Below are 23,834 nucleotides of genomic sequence, written 5' to 3' on the forward strand. Positions count from 1 at the left end.
GGAAGCGTACATATTACCTTTAGAAAATATTTGAAAAAAAAAAATATTTGACCCCGCAGGCTGCCGGGAGGGTAATTGCTGGGGACCCCGGGGGGGCAGGCGGCCCGGAGGCAACACCGGGAACAGCGGTGGCCGACCTCCATACTGTCATCTCACCAGGCAAAATTAAGTCATGTACATGGAACTTTTGACTATGGGGATATGAAATAGTAGACTGGTGGCTGCATTCTCACACATGTTTGGCTTACGGTAAATGAAGGAAGCAAATGTCAGCTGTTGATACTGACGCCTTGGTTTATAATGATCGTTATACTTAGCACCATTTAACATTTGCATACTGTTTTCACTCTCATATGTAAAGGAAATATGAGAATAAGTGAATGGCCTTATAAATACCTTTAATTGATGAAAATAAGGCAGTGTGGAGGGTTGTGGCGAAGGCTTGCACTGCTTGTCTTGCCGTTTAGTGCTGCTGCTTAATTGATGTTTGGTGCTGCTTGAAAACTGTCAGTAATATAGCAACACTTCACTTAATTCACTTCACTTGTGTGTGTGTAGGGAGGGGTTGTTTTGAGTGTGTTTACGAGTGTTTTCGGTATATAAGAGTGTTTATGGCTGTATGTGGGTGTGTATGGGTCAGTATAGCCCACCGCCGCCACCACTGTTACCACCACCGCCACCAAAAGACCACTACCACTACTGTTGTTTTAACCAGTAGCAGAAGATATGTCCGTGAAGGGACTACGTATGTATAATAGTATGAATGTCTATGATAACTATCTATTACTAAATCTATTATCAATGAGATACTATACTTGTAAAAATATCACATAATGATTTACTGGTTATTGTGACATCTTTCTCTTCGTTATCGTGTCCAGCTTTGGTTATTTGTCAAAGCAGTATATATCAAACTGTATCTAGTTGTACAGCGAGTGTTGGCAGCTCCAGCGGGACAAGAAACGAGGTGCTTTGATAATAGACTATTTCATTTCTCTCATTCTCTATTTCTATCGATAGACTGATGATTTACCTGACTGAGACCAATTTAATCAGAGTTGTGATTTATGTGTTTATATTTATTTTACACTGTAAATATTTCAACAATATTATATATGCAAATAAAACCATGAAAGTGTGCATGATTTCAATCTTTCGTGATGTGATGTGAATGCTTTCCCTCTTCATGTATATGTGCAATACGTAGTGATGCTACGTGACCACCAAGGAATATACAGAGGTATACTGTAGAATCCTTGGTGGCCACCCTGAGTAATTGTGAGTTAACTATCCCTCCCTCCCCATGCCCTGACAAAGGACAATAGTTTTGAGACAGGAGTGGGATCCCTGTGTGAATGAAGCGTGTATGAGAACCTGAGTGTGAATATAATGTTAATATTAAAAAATAAACATAAAAATAGTAAAATAAATAGATGAAAATAAAGAAACAAAAAATTGTTGTTTATAGAAATCCGAGAAAGTTTAAATCTTAAAAAGAATTAAAAGACCTAATATACATGCAAGGGTGATAGCAAAAAATAATAAAATAAAAATAAAATTAAATAAATAAATAAATAAAAAAGGAAAGACGTCATAAGAGCTAAGCCTGCCAAACTGAGAGTGGGACCCACGACCGTCATTTTCAAATAATTTGCCTACATACAAATAATTCATTATTTACTGATTATACAATAATTTTTTCTATGGAATCAAAGAAATTTTTTTTCCAGGCACCAAGGATGAACATCTTCTATTAGACTGTGAAGGATACAATGAGATAAGGCAAAAACCAATTTTTTGCAAAATATGGAAAACTAAACGAGACAATATAATTGCAAATACATTAGTGTACTGAACACTCTCAGTGAAAGAAATTGAAAAGAGAAAAGAATATATGATCAAAATCTGGAAAGAAAGACAAAACAAGATAAGTCAAGAATAGAAGAGTACAAATAAGGGCAAGAAATATACACAAAAGTGGGAGCCAATGCAGAGGCATTCAATCCCACGCCCACTACTAGACTGGACTGGACAATTCACTATCATCTGTGCTGCTGCAGCTGTGGCGGGCAGTCATGCGTGGTTAGCGAGGTGGTGGTGCCACTGTTAGCATCTGCAGTATCATGTCTCTTGGCATGTTGTAGACGACATGCCTGCTGCCTTTTTGAATACTGAAATCTTGTTAGTTAGTCACTAGAATTGTAAAAACAATCTTAAAAATGTGTGTGTGACTTTATCTAAAGTCTTTTTGAGTCTTGTTAATTTGTCACTGGAACCCAGAGTAAGACTTTGAAAGGTTGAGTGTCAAGGAAACAAAAGTGACAAAGCAGAACAGAGACTCACAGAGCAGCTCAAGGAAAGGGAAACACAACAGAGACTGGCTGCACCATCGATGTATCTATATATGACACATACATTTTAGCTGTTCAAGCCCACTTACTTCCTTTTTTTCTTCTTCTATCACTAAGCAAATGATTTCTGAATACAAAAGTAATCCAATTACATCATGGTATTATTTTCCACTCCACTGTAACAAGGATTTAATGAACAGAGAGTAAATGTTCCTATATTTATTGTAAATATGAAAGCAATATTTACCGGTGTTTAGGAGGGACTGTCTCACAGACTAACACAGAAAGCACAAAAACTTAGGCCAATCATTAACATAATAAACCATAGTGATAAGGCATCTCTCATTCAAAAAATAAATTCTGTTATATTTATACGTATATACATCAGGTATCCAAATATATGCAAACTATGATGAAAGAAAACAGAAGACACACTTGTGCACCCACCTGCCATCAGACACCATTGAAATGTGACATGCATCACAACAGACTGACTTCGCGACTGCACACAACACTAACACTACTAAACGTGTGGCGTCCCAGGCTTGCAAAAATGGGGTTCTGAAAGTGAAGTCCTAACACATCTGTAACATGAGATACCTCATGTGCGGGGACAATCCTCAGCAGTGGAATAAACTCGACAAACGGGTAAGTGGCAGCCAAGGGTGTGGATGTCAGTGAGACGAGGACCAGTGACTGAAAGGATGAGTGAGTGGTGGGACTGCGGGAGTAAATATGCCAACAAACTTGTTCTCTTCTTACTGATGTCCAAACTTTTCATCTTTCTTATTTCTGCCCTTCACTCTTCACATCTCTTGTACACTGATCCAGTCTTCTCACTCCATTCCTGTCATTATCCTTCTTTATTTTCCTCTTCTCATGTCATATGCAGATACAATCTTCACAATTCTATTCATTTCCATTCCTTGCTCATCCTCATGTTCTTCCTTTCTTCTCTATATTCCATGCTTCTGTTCAATTTCCCTCATTACTAACAAGTAACAAATTCATATTAATTTCTTGTCAGTAATGAATTTAAATTATTATCAAGCATATTTTCATGCAGAGAACAGCTTCTTCTCTAATTTGAGTGACACTGATAACAGCACTGCATTCCATCAAGGACACACTGCCACCGTAAGCATTTCACTAAATGAATTGAATAAATTTAACATTTTTCTCAGGGCAGACACTTTCCACTAGCATTAACACAAATCCCTCAGTGGCACCAGTCTGCACACCAAGCATGACATTCTTAAATCACTTCACTTTACTTGATTACTTAACAGCAGCAGCAGCAGCAGCAGCAGCAGCAGCAACAGCAGCATCATGATGGATCTCAACAGTTAAGAATTAAGGGAAGATTTTCATACTTCTAGTTTCTTACAAAAAACTATGCAGGTACAATGTTGCTTTGTCAAGTGGCAAGTGAGGTGCTTGTCATCAGCACCTCATCATTTCCATCTCCTCTCCTTTATTCTTTTCCTCCTTTTCGAATTAAATGGCCTTCAAAAACTTACATTGTTACATACAAACAATTTATGTATATTACACAAGTATCATTATTATTCAACTAATATCAAATTTCTGTAGTAAAATACTGTATTGTAGAAAAAAGAAAAGACATTATTGTAAAACTTTGAACTCTACGTTTCAAGACTTGGGCTTCAGAAAAATGTAAAGTCCAATGGCAGGTGGGCGGCAAACTTCCCCACACTGAACGTCCCCGGCGTGGCGTGGCGTGGCGTGGCATCACAGTGCTGGGTCACAACCTCAATTCACCTCATCACCACTAATTTGATTAAGGAGATTCCTATGGCAGCAGACACCACCTTTTTCTACACTACTCTCTATCACATTCTGCTTCACCAAGTGCCATCAGAGGTGAGGGAAGCACCAGTGAGGCTCCAACACCTTACAGCACTCAGAATCCACCAACACACAGCTGTGTGTGGTGTTCCATTCCCTTCACAGCGACTAAGACGTTCCATCAGGCAGAGGCTCTGATGTCCAAGTTGTGGGGTTGTCTCTGACTGTTACGGCGGGCCTGTCCTCACACCCACCATCATGGGATCGCTGCACTCAAGTAACACTGTAAAGCTTAATATGTCAAAGTTCCTGATGAATCATCAACCTACACTACAATAATAGGTAAACATTAGAAAGAACATTTAAAGATATAGTAATACAGACACGACTCTAGTGCTCATCAGTAATGCTAAACAGCGTGACACTGGAACTGTATACTGTATAGAGTAAACAAAACTATTCATGACTAATATAATCATCTGTGAAAGAAAGAACTGATTTCCTTAACATTATTATGCACAAGAAATTCTCAATTAGACAGATTAGTGCATGGCTATCTATACAACAGTAATATCTGATAAAGACACACCTCACAGAGGTGCTCACCATTATCTCCTGTTCACCACACAGTGATTATCTCCAAAATTGAAACAATAAGATCACTGCTGGAAAGTATCCAGCATATTTGCAATGAATGGATGTGGCTGAGCAGTCCATCCATCTCCATCACAATTACTGACTCAACACTTCACTTCCCTGCCATGAACCAAGACAGCCAGTCCTACCAGCCACTCCTCTCTGCCTCACACACTCGGCCCACCACCTCTCGTCACACACACAACTCAAACACCACATTCTAAACTCCATTACAAATTTGTCATTCCTAAATGTGCTCTTCCACAACAACAAATAAAACCATAATTTTCTCTGATGTGAGGGCAGGACAGAGGAGAGAATTGTGTCAGGACAACCAGGCTGTGTATGGCACCGTGGGAAGGCCAGGAGCACTTACAACACTGCTCTGCCTTCCCCTTAGCCTGCAGGTGTGGCTGTGTGTTGCCTCTGGCACCAGGCATATATGCATGTATGTGTGCACACACACGTGCACACATACACACAGACACACACACACACACAATGGACTACACCAGATTGACAAACAATGTAACATACACAATCTAATAACCTGAGTCCTCAACAGGCTAATTGAGATAAAGACTATGTATGTATGTATGTATGTATGTATGCACACATACATAGTAAGGTAAAACAATCACCTCCAAGAAAATAAATATAACCCGGCCAAAGACCAGATGGTGTTGTGTCCTGCCAGCGGTGGAGTGGTGGAGTGTTTATCTAGCAAGGCCATTGTAGATGTCCACATTGTCCGGCTCCTCCTCAAACACCTGGATCACCTTGCCAATGCCCTTGGTGGACCCCTGCCGGAACAGGAGCCTGGACCCGTTCTGCACCAGCTCAGGCTGGCGGAGGAAGCGGAAGATGACGGAGCCCCTATCGTTGGTGTGGAGTCCCCGGGAGCCAAGGATGCCCTCCACCACGGCTGTCTGCCTCACGTTGCCGATGTGCACCGTGGCCTGGAAGCCTCGGCCAATGCTGGTGGAGTGGTGCAGCACCTGAGTACGCGCCTGCAGGAACACAAAGCCATGTCAGGAGAAAATGAGTGAGCTCAGTATCACAGAAGCATCCTCCAGACATTTTATTTATATAGCAGAGGTTCCGGCTAATGGGGGGGGGGGGAAATTCCCATTTTCCATTTTCTCAAACACTTAAAACACAACACATATAAAAAGAAGTTTCAAATAAAAAAACTGACAAAAAAGATGTACCATGACCTGGAACACACTTTTCCATTTGCTTAAAACCTTTCAGATAATGAAAACAAAAGAAATCATTGAAAGAAAACAAAAAACTCACCTGGAAATAGAAGCAAGCCCTTGGTCGCGCCTCCACACTCATTAGTTTCATGCCCTTTCGGAGGTGCAGCTGTGGCCCCTCGAGAGACAGGGAGGCTGACTGTCCTGCACACACCACCCTGCACGGCACCTTGTTGCGGTGGAGCGAGCCGATGGTGACTGGCACAAAGCTGCAGTTATCCATGGGACCTACAGGACAGTGGAGAGGCTCAGCTTATGTTTGTAGGAGAAACTGAATGCTTGTATTACTCAGCCAGTGAATTTATGTCTAGTGCAAGGCATGAGTCTCAGCTTGTGTTTGTTGATGAGAATTGAATTTAGTGTGTGTTATTTGGATGTTGAATTAAAGGTTTTGAGGGCAAGAGATGCAATTTTGCTTAATTTTGTTGATGGGATATTGAATGTTTGTGTTACATAGCCAATGAATTTATGTCTTTAGAGTAAGGCATGAGTCTCCGCTTGTGTTTGTTGATGAGAATTCAATGTGTGTTACTTAGGGTAAGAGATGCAACTAACTTAATTTCATTGATGGGGATATTGTATTGAATGTTTGTGTTACTCAGATGTTGAATTAGGGTCTTTAATCTCTTCAGTACCAAGACACATTCTCATATTCATTCTGGTTACTATTTGACAATCATATACAGCTTCAGAAATATGTCGGGATTAGAATAGTAAAGACTCTGGCCATCAATCTTCTGACCTCCATAGACCCTTCCTTATACAAGTAAAACTGCCTAATCACATAAAAAAATCAAGGTAAAAATGCATCTCAATACTGAATGGGTTAATGGCAAGGGATGAGTGACACCAGGTGACACATACCCAGCAGCAGTGTGGTGCCCTGAGTGATGACGCCCTTGGTGAGCAGACCACCAACAATGATGCTGTTGTCTACGTGGAAAACCTCGTCTATTTGGAACTCTGCCGGCTCCTGTTGAGGGAAGGAAAGAGTATGACATAGTGTGACAAATGAAGTATTGTTTTCTCTTTTTAATTATGTAAAAGGGCTAACCAGGCAAGAGCAACAAAAAAAAACTATTAACCCCTTGAGTACCAGGATGCATTTCCATATTCATTCTGCTTTCTATTTGGTGATTTTATACAGTTTCAAAAACTCAGAGGGAATTAAAATAGTGTAGACTGTAGCCATTAGTCTTCTGACCTCTGTAGACCCTCCCTAATGTCAATAAAATGGTCTAATCATACACAAATCTCAAGGTAAAAATGTTCCCTCAGTATCAAAAGAGTTAAACAAAAAGGCCCACTTATTTGCCAGTCCAAGAGTTAGCCAAAATAATGGGATGAATGTCCTGAAACCTCCCTCTCAAATGAGTTAAGGTCACAGGAAGATGAAAATACAAAAGCAAGCAGGGAGTTCCACAATGTACCAGAGAAAGGGATGAATGATTGAGAGTACGGGTTAACTCCTGCATTAGTGAAGTGGACAGAATAGAGGTGAGAAGAAAGTCTTGTTTGGTCGTTTGTACACAGAAAGGATACTGATGTACTTATTTGTATTGGGTGTCTATAATTGGGTCTATTATATACTTTTCTATTATCCTTTGTTTGTCCATTGCTTGTTGACTATTTTATCACCGTTTCTCTTACTACAGTGGCTTGCAATACATCAGTCAATGTGTCTTTTCTCTGCCTCTTTCTCTTTAAGTTAATTAACTGAAATGTATAGTTTCTACTGTCATTTATTTGCATTTTTGTTACTGCAGTGGCTTGATTCATCACTCAGTAGATAAATAGATTTTTTTTTTCCTCTCTCTCCTCAAGTCAATCAATCAACAGTCTCTCTCTCTCTCTCTCTCTCTCTCTCTCTCTCTCTCTCTCTCTCTCTCTCTCTCACACATAGACAGATACTTATCATAACTACACCCCTCCTTATTGTCCACAGATATATAAACAAAACTCCTTAAGGCAATGAATCAATTAGTCTCTCAAACACATACACACACACACACACACACACACACACACACACACACACACACCCCTAGGTAAATACAACTAGGTAAATACACAAACCTGCTCCAGCTTCTCCCTCTCCTTGTTGCTCATGCGTGGCGGCAACACAAACAGAAACTTCTTGAGCAGACTGAGTCCATCGCCAGTGACGCTGGAGGCACAGAAGATCGGCACCACATTCCCCTCCAGGTGGTTGCTGCCGGCTGTTATGGCGTCATCCTCGTTCTGCACAATTAGCGGCACCTGTGGAAGTACGGAAATACACCTTAGTCATTACCTGGATCTTCTATTTCTACTTCTGATTGTTACCTGAGTTTAATACCTTGATTATTGTCTGAATTCATCTCTCTTATGCATAAAGGTTTGGTTTGGTTAAATTAGAACTAGAGATAAGAATGGGAAATCTAAGGACCTATTTTTCACCTGATGCAGAAATATACTTATTGTTACCTGAGCTTAATACCTTACAAGATAGAAGAGAACATAGGGACCTAATAACAATGTATAAGATAGTAAATGATATTGAAAAGATAGACAAAGAAGACCTGGTGCTGTTGATGGAAGAAGATGGAAGGACAAGAGGACATGAAAAGAAGATCCGGATGAGGCAGTGTGTGAAGGATATTGGAAAATACAGTTTTCCACACAGAACGGTGGAAAAATGGAATGCACTGGATAATGGAATTATCACAGCACATAGTGTGCATAATTTTAAAGAAAAACTAGATAAATGGAGGTATGGAGACAGGACACTATGAGCCCCGCTTGAACCCTGTACAATACAACTGGCTAAATACACACACACACACACACACACACACACACACACGACTCACCCGCTTGTACCCCGGCTGTGTAAGTGTCTGTGTGAGGTCGGTGATGGTACGCTGAATCTGCTGTGGGGAGGCGATGTCAGTCTTGGTCACCACGATGACAATGGGCACATCAAGGGCCCGCGCCAAACTCAGGTGCTCCTCTGTCATGGGCGCCACACCAGAGAAGGCACTGCACAGGGAGGGGAGAGGGGAAGAGTTGTCAGTCTGGAGATGACAGTAAACTGGGAGGGGGAAGTGAGCTGTGAGTCTTGAGATGACACTGCACTGGGAGGGTGGGGGGATGAGTTATGAGTCTTCTGGAGTGTGACAAAGTTCCTCAAATTATGACAAGGGAAGAGTTGCAAGTCTTGCCTGTTTTTTTTTGTTTTGTTTTTTCACCCTCTCTGTTCCTCTTGGCCAGTGTTCCTCCTTCTTTACTCACCGAGCCTTTCTTTTTATTCATTGTTACCCTTGGCCAGTGTTTCTCCATTTTTGCACCCTTTCTGCTGTTCATGGCCAATATTCCTCTTAAATTACTTGAGTGAGCCTTTTTCACACACTTTCTTACCTTAACCAGTGTTCCTCCAATATTACTTCCTTTAGTCTTTTTACACCCTGTTACCCTTGACCACTGCCCCTCATACATACAAACACACAGCAAACAGGACATTCCACCACCACACGACCCACTGGACAAGCTCACCTCACCACCAGCACAGCGTAGTGGGGCGAGTACCCTGACAGGCCAAACACTGTTGTCTTGAGGTACTTCTGGTCTCCAGCGAGGTCGATGAAGTTGATGATCTTGATGGACTGGCTGCAGATGTCCTCATCGTCGTAGTCTCGGCTCCTTGTGCAGGTCTGGTCAATGACGTTCCCCTGAAGTGAGAGAGTGTGAGATGAGTGGTGATAGAAGAGGAGTGTGAGGTGAGGATAAAAGGAAAGTGAAATGATTGGTGGAACAGTGCAAGATGAGGATGAGGTGTGTGAAATGATTGGTGGATAAATGGAGTGTGAGATGATTGATGAAAGTCAGGAGGAGTGTCAGGTGATTGGTGGAGAATAAGAAGAGTGTGAAATGATTGGTGGAGCAGTAGGAAAGTGAGATGAAGAGAAGAGGAGTGTGAAATGACTGGTGTGAGTTGACTGGTGTATTAGTGGGAATGCAAGATGATTGGTGAAAGACAGGAGGAGGAGTATCAGCTGATTGGTGGAGGATAAGAGGAATGCAAGCTAACTGGTGGACAGGAGGAGGAGTATGAGATGACAGGTGGAAGAGAAGACTACTGTGAGCTGATTGGTGAATGACAGGAAGAGGAAAACAACATGATTGGTAAAGACTATAAAAATGACTAAGACAACCAACAGTGTAAATATAAACAAGAAAATAATAAAAGAACCTCCAAAAAACCTATTAACACATCCTACCAAACCTGAACATTACGAGCAAACCACCAACACACAACATCAAGAACCAAGCAAACCAAACCAAAAAACCTGGAAAACAAAGGCCTGTATTGTCAAATATTTCAGTGCCTCACCTCCACTATTTCAAAAGGCTTTATTTAAATTTACACAAGTTTTTTTTAAGGTGTTTTTATGGTTCTAGAGGCAGACTGACAAGATTTCTACATTATAAACTGGAGAAATACACTTCAAAACCTCCCTAATCATCTCTGTGGCCTTGAGAAATAGTCGTGGTGAGAGAGCAAAGGATTTCTGAATACTACTGATCAAATCCGTACCTGAGAATCAAACCCCATAAGCTGCAGAGAAATGGATGAGGTTTTCCCGGAGCACACTTCATGACGGTGGCGGAACACATTGAGACGTGCACACCCCCTTCCATTGTCCAGCTCCCCTCGCGTCAGCACTCCAAGCAGCGTTGACTTGCCCACGTCCGAGTTACCAAGAACCGCCACTCGGAGCTCTATGCTATATTGGTCATCAGGTACCTAAACAAGAGAAGATTTTAAGCCCTTCAGTACTGGAATGCATTATTACCTTGAGTTTTGGGTATGACTAAATAGTTTTATTGACATTAGGAAGGGTTTATGGAGGTCAGAAGATTAATTGCCAGAGTCTTCGCTATCTTAATCTCCACATAATTTTCTGAAGCTGTATAAAATCACTATATAGTAACTAGAAGGAATATGGAAATGCGTCCTGGTACTGAAGGGGTTAAGGTTGTGGTGACAAGATGTGGTGAGATGAAAAGGATAAATAAAAAATGAATAAAACAAATACAGAATTAAACAAAGAAATAAATCAACTAATGGCTTCACTAATGGCTTAAAAAAAACATATGTAACTATAAATGATCAACTAGAATAGTATCAATTATGTAGAGTTCAGTTATTATTATTACCAGGAAGTTGTGTTAGTTTAATGGTGAAGTTGTGTTGTAATGTTGGTTGTGTGATACGTTTTCTAGTATTTTGGTGTTCAGGTAACTTAGGAAGAAGTTGTGTTGAGGTTGTGGTGATGAGATGTGGTGAGGTGAAAAGGAGATTGTGAGAGTTAGTGGTGAAGTTTGTGCTGTAATGTTGTTGGTTGTGTGACAGTTTTTCTATATTTTGGTCATCAGGTAACTTAAGAAGAGGTTTTGTTGAGGTTGTGGTGACGAGATGTGGTGAGATGAAAAGGAGGTTGTGTGGGTCTAGTGTAAGTTTGTGTTGTAATATTGGTTATGTGACAGTTTTTCTATATTTTGGTCATCAGGTAACTTAGGAAGAAGTTTTGTTGAGGTTGTGGTGATGAGATGTGGTGAGATGAAAAGGAGGCTGTGTAATTTAATGAAGTTTGTGTTGTAATGTTGGTTGTGGCAATTTTCTAATAATTTGGTCTTTAAGTGACTTTGAATAGAGAATTTAGTTGTTCAAGTTGTAATGGTGATGTGAGATAAAAAGGGAGGTTTTGTAGATTAGTGGTGATGAAGTTGTGTTGTAATGTTGGTTGTGTGACAGTTTTTCTAATATTTTGTTCATCAGGTAACTTAGGAAGAGGTTTTGTTGAGGTTGTGGTGATGAGATGCGGTGAGGTGAAAAGGACGTTGTATGGGTTTAGTGGTGAAGTTCTTGTTGTAATGTTATTGGTTGTGTGAGTTTTTCTAGTATTTTGGTGTCCAGGTAACTTAGGATAGAGAATTTAGTTATTGAGGCTGTAGTGGTGGTGAAATGAAATGGAGGTTGTATGATTTAGTGCTGAAGTTCTTGTTGTAATGTTGTTGGTTGTGTGATGGTTTTTCTAGTATTTTGATCATCAGGTATCTAGGAAGAAAAAGTTCAGTTGTAGAGATGTGAGATAAAAAGAAAGGTTTATGTGGGTTAATGGTGAAGTTGTGTTGTAATGTTGTTAGTTATGAGACAGATCTTTCTAGTTTTTTGGTCATCAAGTATCTAGGAAGAAAAATGTTGAGTTAAAGTTGTGATGATGAGAGATGCAGTGAGATAAAGGGAGGTTTTGTAGATTAGTGGTGATGAAGTTGTGCTGTAATTCTGTTGGTTGTGTGACAGGATTTTCTAGTATTTCAGTCATCAGGTAACAAGGAAGAGAAGGTCTAGTTTTTGAGGTTGTAATGGTGATGTGAGATGTGGTGAAATAAAAGGATTATTGGTGGTGTAAAAAAAATCACTCCCAGGTCTTTTTCTTCTCATTGGTGATGTTTTGTAATATTATTGGTCAAGTGAGTCATTCCTAGTATTTAGACAACACAAACCAAGGAACAATAACCTTTCACACCAACCACCTGCTGCACCAACCCTTACCTTTCTGACTAGAACTTCTGCAGCCTTGCGAGTCTGGCCATCATGACCCTGGATGACCTTTTCCCTGATGACGGTGAGAGAGGCACCCAGCTGGCAGGCCATCCGACGCAGTGTGGCCATGGACGCCTCGAGCTCCTCCTCCGTCAGGCCAAGCAGAAACCCAGAGTCCTCCACGCCAATTTCATATATAGCCTCTCCCAGACCCTCGCGTAACCTCCACTGCATCTGTGAGTGAGTCAGTGAGAATGTGAATGCTTTAGTAAATGGGTGAGTAGATGAAGTAAGTAAGAAAATGGGAAAGAATATGAATGGGCGAGTAAATGGAGTGAGTGAGAGAGTGGGAGAGAACATGAATGCTTTAGTAGACCAATAAATAGACGTAATGAGTGAGAGAATGGGAGATAAATGATTAAATACAAGAATGGGTACGTGAAAATAGATGAAATAAGTGAGTGAGTGATTGGATAAGTGAAAAATCGAGTACACAAATGGGTGAGTTAGATTATGAATGTTTTAATGATTGGGAAAATGTACAGAGTGACAGAGTGGGTGAATGGGTAAAAGAATAACTAAATGAGTGAGTGAGTGAGTGAACTGGCAAGTGAACAGTTACTGAAGTGCATGAATGAGTGAGTGAGGATATATGAATGTTCTAGTGACTGGATGAATACAAGGAGTGAGTGAATGAAAGAGTGAATTAATGAGTGAGTGAATGAGTGAGTGAATAATTGAGTGAGTTAGTTTATTAATACTTGAGTCACTGATTGGCTGAATAGATAAAAGAATGAATGAGTGAGTGAGCTTAAAAAAAACTCATAAACCAAGAGAAACAATACCTGAGACACAAGACGTTTAAATCTCTCATGGTTCGGATTGACGAGCTTCAACTTGTACTCAATATTTCCCTCCTGGGGCTCAGAGGGAAGCTGGTCAGGGAGAATGGCGACGCTGGGACCCCTACGGATGCCCCCTAAGGTCCCTCGCCTCTCGTGCTGCCATGTGTTGTCTCGGATCACATTGCCATTTAGTTCATCCATGTCACTCGCGGTCTCATCCTCCAGTGTTGGGTCAAACAGGCTGAGAAAGGCATCCATCTTGTCCTGTTGTGGGGGAAAGCAGGTGAGATGAGTAAAGAATGATGAGTAAACAGTGAGATGAGTTGAGTGATGAGTGAAGAGTAAGAGAGATGAGTAAAAAGTATGAGTAGAGTGAGATGAGAAAAGTGTGAGAGAGAGAGAGAGAGAGAGAGAGAGAGAGAGAGAGAGAGAGAGAGAGAGAGAGAGAGAGAGAGAGAGAGAGAGAGAGAGGAGAGAGGAGAGAGGAGAGAGAGGAGAGGAGAGGAGAGGAGAGGAGAGGAGAGAGAGAGAGAGAGAGAGAGAGAAGAGAAGAGAAAGAGAGAGAGACTAGGCAGCTTCCCTCTAAACCAGTGAAGGGGAAGGAAAGAGAAAGGAATGAATGGCAAAACTAAGTGTTAAATAAATAATAATGAATAATGTGTATTGACAGAGGGACCACCAAGACAGACTGAAGAATATGAAGGCAGGAAGACTATTTAAAGCCTGCTGACTAATGCAAGGGGTTGGGAAGAGAAAGGCAAAGAAATTATAGTTTATGAAATGTGAATGTGATTGAAAGGTATGAGAAAATTAACTAGAGAGTGAATAATAACTGGAAGAATGAATAATGAGCAAACAAAATGTGTCTATGAATATAAATGAAAATATTAATTGGAAGTGTAGAGAAATAAAAAAGCAAAGAAAAGGAGACAAATGAATAGTATTTCCTTAAACTACGTAATACATGAAAAAAAAAAAAAAAGAAGATAAATAAACACTTGAAACAAATAAACACCACAAAATGGAACAAGATGAAATAAGTGATGAAAAAAAATAATAAAATAAACAACAATATTTTCTTACACAAATATATGAAAAAAATAACAAGAACAACAAAAAAATAAATAAATAAATAAAAACACCAAAAAATAGAAAAAGTGGTGAGTCGTGACAAAAAAAAAAAAAAATGAATAAACAAGAAAAAGTAAACAAATGAACAATATTTTTTTACACAAATACATGAAAAAAATGACAAGAAAATCAAGAAACACTAAAAAAAAAAATTAATAATAAAAAAAAAAAAAGAAATAAGCAATGACAAAAAAAGAAAAAAAGAAAAAATAAGAGAAAGTAAACAAATAAACTATTTCCTTAAAATAAAAAAAATAAATAAAAATGAACAATATTTCTTTACACAAATAAGTGAAAAAAAACAAAAAAAAAAACATCAACAACAACAACGAAACACCACACAAACACAAGCAGAACACAAGCAACCACCTAACACACACACTGGAAACACCACAGGAAGATGAGATTGAGTGGGTCTGGTGCAGCAAGACACACATGGATGGGGGACGACCTTGCTGCAAGTTCACCACCCCCACCACCACCACTACCTTCACCACCACCACCACTTTCACTCCCTCCTCACAACCCACTGCAGTCTTTGGCCTTCCTCCCCCATCACCATCACCATCACCACCACCACCACCACCACTACCCCTATGTATATATTCCTATGCTAATCACCTGTTCTGTATGTATCAGTCACCTTGAGAAATAATGACATGCTGTACCAAATCAAATCAGTGGTTCAGAAATTGATGATAGTAAAAGAAGATGAGGAAATGATAAAAGGAAGATTGAAAGGAAAAACAGGGAGTGATTGAAGGACGAAATTGTGTTGGAAATGAGAAGAAGAGATAGAAGTAATAGGAGGTTTATACATGGGGCTAAACTCTTGCTCTAAAGAAATAAAGAGAATTATAAGAAACAGGAACAATGCAGTAAAAGAATAATATATTTAACAAAAAGAGAGAGAGAGAGAGAGAGAGAGAGAGAGAGAGAGAGAGAGAGAGAGAGAGAGAGAGAGAGAGAGATTGATGTCTTTATTGGCCTTTAACTTTTTTTTAAAGTATATTTACATAAGATGGATATAACAGCATTAATCAGGCCAGGTCTGTTAAGCCGAGGCTTTTTACAGACCGGTTGAATTACCTAAGAAAAAAATTAAAAACAAAAATACACGCCAGTGTTACACTAAGAGCTTTTGTATATACTCCAATGTTAATCACAAATCATACAAACATATATGTACAAATACACACTTACACACACACACACACACACACACACACACACACACACACACACACACACACACACACACACATTCTACATATATAAAATTACATGCATAATCTACATATACACATTATGAAAATAGACACAAGTTCATGATAAACATAATTATATGAATATATAAAGAAACACAAACAACCATATCCATATATCCGCATAAAGTACGGATATATGGGTATGCTTATACAAACCCACCAACACACACCCATACCCATAAGTATATGCATGGAAATACACATCTATAGACGCCTACGTACATAACTACATAGATGTTAACATGTATACATAAATACTTCATATATACGCACATACATTACAAACAAATTTGACATATTATCATGTGCACACAAGCATGTAAACGTAATCATTATATAATTCAGCCTTCATATTTAACAAATATAGAAGATTTTATTTTTGTTTTAAATAAATTAATAGAATTTATGGATTTAATGTCTTGATGAAGGTTATTCCAATTCCACACGCCTCTCACACTAACACTTCGTTGGTCATGAACAGTTCTACACTGGGGTATCTTTAAATCCATTGGTCTTCTTGTGTTAATATTATGTGAGGAAACTCAAAAGTAGTGTTTACAGGAAAAATGTATAAAGATTTGAACACAAATATACAAGTTTGTAAAAGAATAATATCCGGGAGTTTTATAAGTTTATGATCATGAAAGAGAGGGTTTGTATGTTCGAATTTTGACTTAAAATACATGATTCGTATAATTTTCTTTTGAGCAGTAAATAAATAGTCTATAAGTGTTTTAAATGCGCCTCCCATATAGCAGAACAATACAATAGATGAGGATAAACAATGGAAAGGTACACCATTCTGATACTTTCTGAGGGCAAGCAATTTCGTATCCTATATAAAACTCCCGTCATTTGTGATATTCTAGTACATACACTCAAGATATGTGGCTTCCATGACAACCTTTCATCAATGATTACTCCCAAAAATTTTATATGACTTACTCTGTTTATTACATTATCTTCTATCTTAATATTTATGTTATCTAAATCAATATTTGTGCGACTTGATACCATGTAAAATGTTTTAGAGACATTAATTGTCAGTTGATTGCTTTTTAGCCAATTTGATAACTTTATCAATTCACTATTGAGTGTAATTATCATTTCATTGATATTTTGTCCTTGAATAAATATTGTGGTATCGTCAGCAAACAACAAAAATTTTAATTTTGAACTAATACGTACCATATCGTTTATATATATTAAAAATAGCAATGGTCCCAGAATTGACCCCTGTGGAACCCCATAGTGGACTTGTTTAAAAGAAGATGAATCATTATTGTATACTGTGTATTGGTTTCTGAGAGAGAGAGAGAGAGAGAGAGAGAGAGAGAGAGAGAGAGAGAGAGAGAGAGAGAGAGAGAGAGAGAGAGAGAGAGAGAGAGAGAGAGAGAGGAACGGTATACAAAACAAAGCAAGGAAAATAGTAAACGAATAAAATACATAGCAGGAAAAAAATTAAAAGAAAGATTTACAAAATGAAGCAAGAAAAATAGTGAAAGAAAAATATACAAAACAAAACAAGAAAATAGTGAAAGAACGATATACAAAATTGAGCAAGAAAAGAGATAAAAATACAAAATATACAAAACGAAATAAAAAAAAAAATATATATATATACAAAACGAAACAAGAAAATATTGAAAGAACGATATGCAAAATTGAGCAAGAAAAGAGAAAACAAAATATAAGTAAACCAGCGCATCAATACCATACCTAACCTAACCTAACCTAACCCAACCTAACCTAACCTAACCTAACCCAACCCAACCTAACCTAATCTAATCTTACCTAACCTAACTTGACCTACCTAATCTAAGCTTTATCTAACCTTACCTAACCTACTCTAACCTTACCTAACCAAACCTAACCTAATCTAACCTTTATATAACCTTACCTAACCTAACCTAACCTAACCATACCCAACCTAACCTAACAATCAGTCTACTCTTGGACAAAAAATCAGAAAGCTCACCAATTAAAACAAGAAAAAAGCAGCAATGTTATCTTTTCACCTCCACCACACCACCACCACCACACACTTGGCAGCAACACAATGGAACAATGCAACAACTCAATGGCTCACTAACCAGCCATGATGCTGTACTATATACTTGTATGTGCCTTGTCTGGTGAGAAAAGAGAGAGAGAGAGAGAGAGAGAGAGAGAGAGAGAGAGAGAGAGAGAGAGAGAGAGAGAGAGAGAGAGAGAGAGAGAGAGAGAGAGAGAGAGAGAGAGAGAGAGAATGAAATAAAGACTTATATTCTCAAACACTTCTGTACTTCATTTTCACTATTTCAAAATACTTAAACTAAATTTACATGAGTTTTTTAAGATGTTTACTACAGTTCTAAAGACAGAGTGACAAGATTTCTATATTACTAACTGGAGAAACACTCTTGAAACCAAAGTAATCACCTCTGTGGCCTTGGAAAGTGGTCATGGTGAGAGAGAGAGAGAGAGAGAGAGAGAGAGAGAGAGAGAGAGAGAGAGAGAGAGAGAGAGAGAGAGAGAGAGAGAGAGAGAGAGAGCAGTGTTTATGAATATGGACCAAAAGCATTATTAATTTCTAGTGTTATTTGTTTCATATCAAAGTGAGTAGAGTTAAGTACGACTGCTTCACTGCTTCCTCACACGTAACACTCTAGAGTAATGCGTGAGGTCTCAATAAGCACCTACAATACAGATGGGCATTAAGCAAGACTATTTTATGATTTATGGTCAGTTCGATGATCAAATGTGGATGCAGAACAAGTGAGAAACCTTAGAGTGGTTGGGAATTTAACCCCTTCAGTACCACGATGCATCTTAATATTCATTCTGCTTACTATTTTGTGATTTTAAATAGCTTCAGATACTTATGTGAGGATTAAAATAGTGAAGACTCTGGCCATTAATCTTCTCACCTCCAACCCTTTCTAATGTAAATAAAATAATTGAATCACACCAAAAATTCATGATAAAAATGTGTTCCAGTACTGAAGGGGTTAAGAGTCATGGTGAATAGCAGTGAAAGGGAAACACGTCACAGCTTGACCTTGTATGTTTGCTGCAGTCTGGCATGAATTGATTAGATTGACTGATTCTTTCTTTTTCATATTTTTTCAAACAATAATTCATTACTCTTTCAATCATAAATTTAAAGGATATTTTCGGGGTAACTTAAAATTCTGTCTGACACCGACACTATTTCTTCTATTCATTTCTACTGTTTATTCTTTCTTTTTCTTATTTCTTCAGACGATCATTCATTCCTCTTCCATTCATAGATTTACAGGAAGTTTTTTGGGTGACTCAAGACTTTTAGTGGAAGAGAAATAAGGCAAACTTCTATCTGAGACTGGCTAGATTTATTTTTTTCATTTATTTCTACTATCTATTCTTACATTTTCTTATTTCTTCAGACAATCATTCATTCCTCTTTCCTTCACAAATTTAAAGGAAGTTTTTTGGTAACCCAAGATTTTTAATGGAAGAGAAATAAGGCAATCTTCCATCTGTGACTGACTTTATTTATTATCTTTTATTTCAATTATTTACTTTTTTCTCATTTGTTCACATGATCATCCATTCATCTTTCCTTCATGAATTCAAAGGAAGTTTTTTTTTTGATAAATTAAAGAGAAATAAACCAATCTTCTATATGAGACAGTCACTCTTTTCTTTATTCTTTTATTTACTAACTTTTTCTTATTTTTTTTTTCAGGTGACCATTCATTCATGTTTCCTTCATAAATTCATAAGGTAACTCCAGATTTTTAGTGAGAGAGATATAAGCATCAATAAGGCCATGGTTGGAATGCTAATAAGTGCCAATAAAATGAGACCTTGACATCAAATCCCAGCCACTCACTCCCAACACACATGACCTAATCTGTTGCAATGCCCTCACATGGAGAGTTTGCAGGTCACTATTGCTACGGTAAATATGGAGAAAGTCAACAGTCCAGCATTAAGAAATAGGGAACGCATCAATGGAAGGATGAAACTGTGTTAGATTTGAACAAAAAAAATAATAAATAAATAAATAAAAAAAAAATCTGACAGAATTAATAGATTTATGCACAGTGCCAATTCTGATGCCTAGAACACAAAACAAGACTGATACACCTATTCATTCACCAAAATACTTTATCTACATTTATTTTTACAGGTTTTCATCTAAATACCTTCTTGTGCTATGAGGATAAATTACTTCCCTTAACCCCTTCAGTACCATGATGCATTTCCATATTCATTCTGGTTACTATATAGCAATTTTTTACAGGTTCAGACACTTATGTGGGGATTACAATAGTAAAGACTGGGGCCATTAATCATTTAAGCTTCATAAACTCTTCCAAATATCAATAAAATGGTCTAATCATACACTAATCTCAAGGTAAATATGTGTCCCAATACTGAAGGGGTTAAGGATACAGTTAATCGGAAAATATTAACTGTGGTATGTTAATTTCTTTAGGTAGATTGTAGTTTAATAATTTATTCATTATTATCTTCCTATCTCAAATTTACATGGTGTCAGGTGAAACATTTTTGTACTACTCTTTTGCTACAGTCAACAGGCTCTAGTTGACGTTACACTGGCTTTTAATGGAGTCTTCAGGTTCTATTGATAGATTAACAAGATTCCTACATCATCAACAGGTGCAACACTGTTAAGAGAGCTCATCATCTCTGTGGCTTCTGAAAATAGTCGTAGTGAGAGAGCAGAGCGTTATGTATCATGTATAACGACGCACAGTTACCCAGATGCACTGTAACTGCTGTGTACTGAAGCCTGGATTTACTGTCATTCACACTGTAACAAACACCACAGGAATGCGCTTACTATCACCAATACAAATGTCACCAGTATTATCAAGCGTATATCAATCCTGTTATCTGTAAACTGGTGACAATACACAACACATGACAGTTGGTGGACTCTGACAATCTATAAAGACGTAGAAAACATAAAGAAACACAGGAAGGAATGCCAAACGCTGAGGAAATGAGAGATATTAACTCTACGATGACTATTGACTATTGCTGACAGGAGATTAGGCAATATACCTTCACTTTTCCCAGCTCCCCGCCTTGTAACACTCAACACAGCACACCTTACACGCCTCTTCACACCACCAGGCACCCAGAAAGCACTCGTGGACGTACCGTAGTGTCCACATATATGGAGGAATTAACATGAAGAGGAGAGAAAAGCCTGGTCTGCTACACGTCTCTCTCTGTTTACAAACGATCGGGAGAACAGCTGGCGGGTGGCGGGGAGCTGACGCAGTTGCCAAATGTAAAAAACCTTCTATCATTCATCATCTGTTCCTTCCTATCATGTCCTATAAACCCCAAATGAACGCTGCCTTCTATCATTTATCATCTGTTTCTTCCTATCCTTTTCTATTCACCCAAAATGAACGCTGCCTTCTATCATTCATCATCTGTTTCTTCCTATCCTCACATCCTGTCCTGTTAACCCCTTCAGTATCACGACGCGTTCTCATATTTATCCTGCTTACTATTTGGTGATTTTAGACTCATGTAGGGGAGTAAAATAATGACTCTGGACATCAATTTTCTGCTGACCCCTATATACACCCTTCCTAATGTAAATAAAATGGTCTAATCGTACACAAATCTCAAGGTAAAAGTGTCCCAGTATTGAAGGAATTGACCAAAATGAACGCTACCTTCTATATTTCATCAGCTATTTCTTTTAATTTTGTCCTATTGCCTAAAATGAAAGTTACCTGTCTTCTATAATCCATCACTTTACAATTGTTTCTTCCTATACTGTTCTATCAACTCAAATTGACCCTGCCTTCTGTATTTCACCTGTTTCTTTTCATTTTGCCCTATTAACCACTATCCATCATCCATTGCACACTATTCACTTATGGTATTTAGTATTATATATTGTTCTCTCGAGTGCATTGGTGATATATTTCGAGATGCATTATTGTAACACTTATTGTTTCCCTTAACATTTTCACATAATGTACTCTTCAGTCAAATGTCATCACTGTTCTTAGTACGTACTGATAATATACAGGATTTCCTTTTTTGTCATAATCTTCTATACGTATATAGCTAAATAAAGCAGATGCCTAAAGTCATTTGGTAGGTATACGTGTCTATATTCTATGCATTTATACTGTACTAGACACTTTTGTGTGTTGAGTATTAGTGAAATAGAGCGCAGAGATAGAGTTTCCTTGGTATAGCAGTAACAAGTACTCAGAAACGCCTTGCTCTCTCACCTATGACAGTTTTGCAAGGCCACAAAGACGACTAGCAGAATTTTCAAGACAATTTTTTTTATAACCTTGTAGAAATCTTGCCAATCCATCACTAGAGCCATAGAAATACCCTAAGAAACACGAGTAGCTTCAACTAGAGCCTCTGCAAAGTAGTGATGGAGGAAGAGCAAGGCGCTTCAGAATACGGGCTTAGTGAAGTTTGGCACCATCGCGTTTACGTCACAGATTGCGCGCACCCAATCATGTGTTTTTTGCTTCTTTATTTACATCAGACAAATAAAAAAAAAAAATAATAATAATAATAAATAAATAAATAAATAAATAAAAATAAAAATAAAAATAAATAAATAAATAAATAAAACGTTCCATTGGTGTTGCGCGCACACTCTCTACCTAGTACTAACGGAATGCAGTTGTGAAATAAAGCATTAGTAACTGTTATCTCGGTCACCAGTCATGTAGACACCGCTTGTAGGCCTCGTGTGTGTTAACGTATATATTAGAGATAAGAGTCTAGCCCGCAGCTGTCACCTCAAGGCAAACACACACACACACACACACACACACACACACACACACACACACACACACACACACACTAAATAAATAAACAAATAAAATAAATAAGATAATGAAATAAACAATAGTACTAGAAACTGGATGGTGTCACACACACACACAGAGAGAGAGAGAGAGAGAGAGAGAGAGAGAGAGAGAGAGAGAGAGAGAGAGAGAGAGAGAGAGAGAGAGCGCACAGGAATAAAATATAACGATAAAAATTCCCTTCAACAGAGAGAGAGAGAGAGAGAGAGAGAGAGAGAGAGAGAGAGAGAGAGAGAGAGAGAGAGCACCTGCCTTATACGAAATGATGATGCAAGAACACCTGAGGGTAAAATGAGAAATCAATGCAAACAAATATAAACAAACCAGTGAACTCTACACGCGGGAACAAAACGGAGCAGAGGTTATGAATAGATGAAGCCTTTGTGTGTCTGGACAAGGTTAATAGTTACGTAGCAAGGATAGGCTATACTTATATGGGTTTGGATTCCCTTCATAGGGGTTATTGACGTAATGAGTAAGAATGTAAGTAAAAAGATAAACAGAGAGAGAGAGAGAGAGAGAGAGAGAGAGAGAGAGAGATTGTAAAGTTACATCAAAATATTATTTTTCGTGTTTTGTGAAGTGTTGAAATATATTGACGGTGTGAAATGATGATTGTGGCAGTTTTCCTATTCTTTTTTTTTTTTTTTTCCATTCTTCATTTCTTTCTTAATTTTTTTTTTGTGTGTGTGGAAAAATATACGAAAACAACAATGTCATTGTCGTGTGTGTATGTGTATGTGTGTGTGTGTGTGTGTGTGTGTGTGATGATTTATATGCTTACGAAGTACAAAATGAAGTGTTTCCTGTTTTTAGCGGATAAAATTAGACAAAGTAATAATCACGAACAGGAAACACTAGTAATTGTACGCAGTGATAGTTTTATCGGAGAATGTACAAGGGTAAGGTCACCATCTTTGTGACCTTTGCAAATAATCGAGGTGAGAACGGAAATTATTCTTTTGGCGGGCTACCTCTTTCTGACCTGCAAGGAGACTGGCAACTTAGTGGATCATTTTTTTCCTTTTATGTTGCCCTTGCATGGCCAGCTTTGCCCTATTACATAAAAAAGACAAAAAATAAATA

The 23,834-nt window shown here is 38.3% G+C and overlaps 1 protein-coding gene across 5 annotated transcripts in view; it reads right to left on the bottom strand.

The window, feature by feature from the left end:
- Positions 1-2,557: 2,557 nt before the first annotated feature.
- LOC123512605 (GTP-binding protein 2-like) overlaps positions 2,558-23,834 on the bottom strand; it is a 29,091-nt gene continuing 7,814 nt past the window's right edge. For 3 of the 5 annotated variants that reach the window (XM_045269034.1, XM_045269036.1, XM_045269033.1), the window contains 9 exons: positions 13,490-13,753; positions 12,654-12,878; positions 10,632-10,841; positions 9,590-9,765; positions 8,908-9,076; positions 8,132-8,314; positions 6,920-7,028; positions 6,096-6,283; positions 2,558-5,806 (listed from right to left, as the gene is read on the bottom strand). In XM_045269034.1, the coding sequence (XP_045124969.1) occupies positions 5,513-5,806; positions 6,096-6,283; positions 6,920-7,028; positions 8,132-8,314; positions 8,908-9,076; positions 9,590-9,765; positions 10,632-10,841; positions 12,654-12,878; positions 13,490-13,753 (1,818 nt within the window). In that variant the 3' untranslated portion in view covers positions 2,558-5,512. Of the gene's footprint in view, positions 5,807-6,095; positions 6,284-6,919; positions 7,029-8,131; positions 8,315-8,907; positions 9,077-9,589; positions 9,766-10,631; positions 10,842-12,653; positions 12,879-13,489; positions 13,754-21,045; positions 21,182-23,834 lie in introns of those variants that run through there. The other 2 variants (XR_006677139.1, XM_045269035.1) reach the window with 2 other exon arrangements.

Source organism: Portunus trituberculatus, chromosome 34 (assembly GCF_017591435.1).
Source record: "Portunus trituberculatus isolate SZX2019 chromosome 34, ASM1759143v1, whole genome shotgun sequence".
NCBI classification, from domain to species: Eukaryota; Metazoa; Arthropoda; class Malacostraca; order Decapoda; family Portunidae; genus Portunus; species Portunus trituberculatus.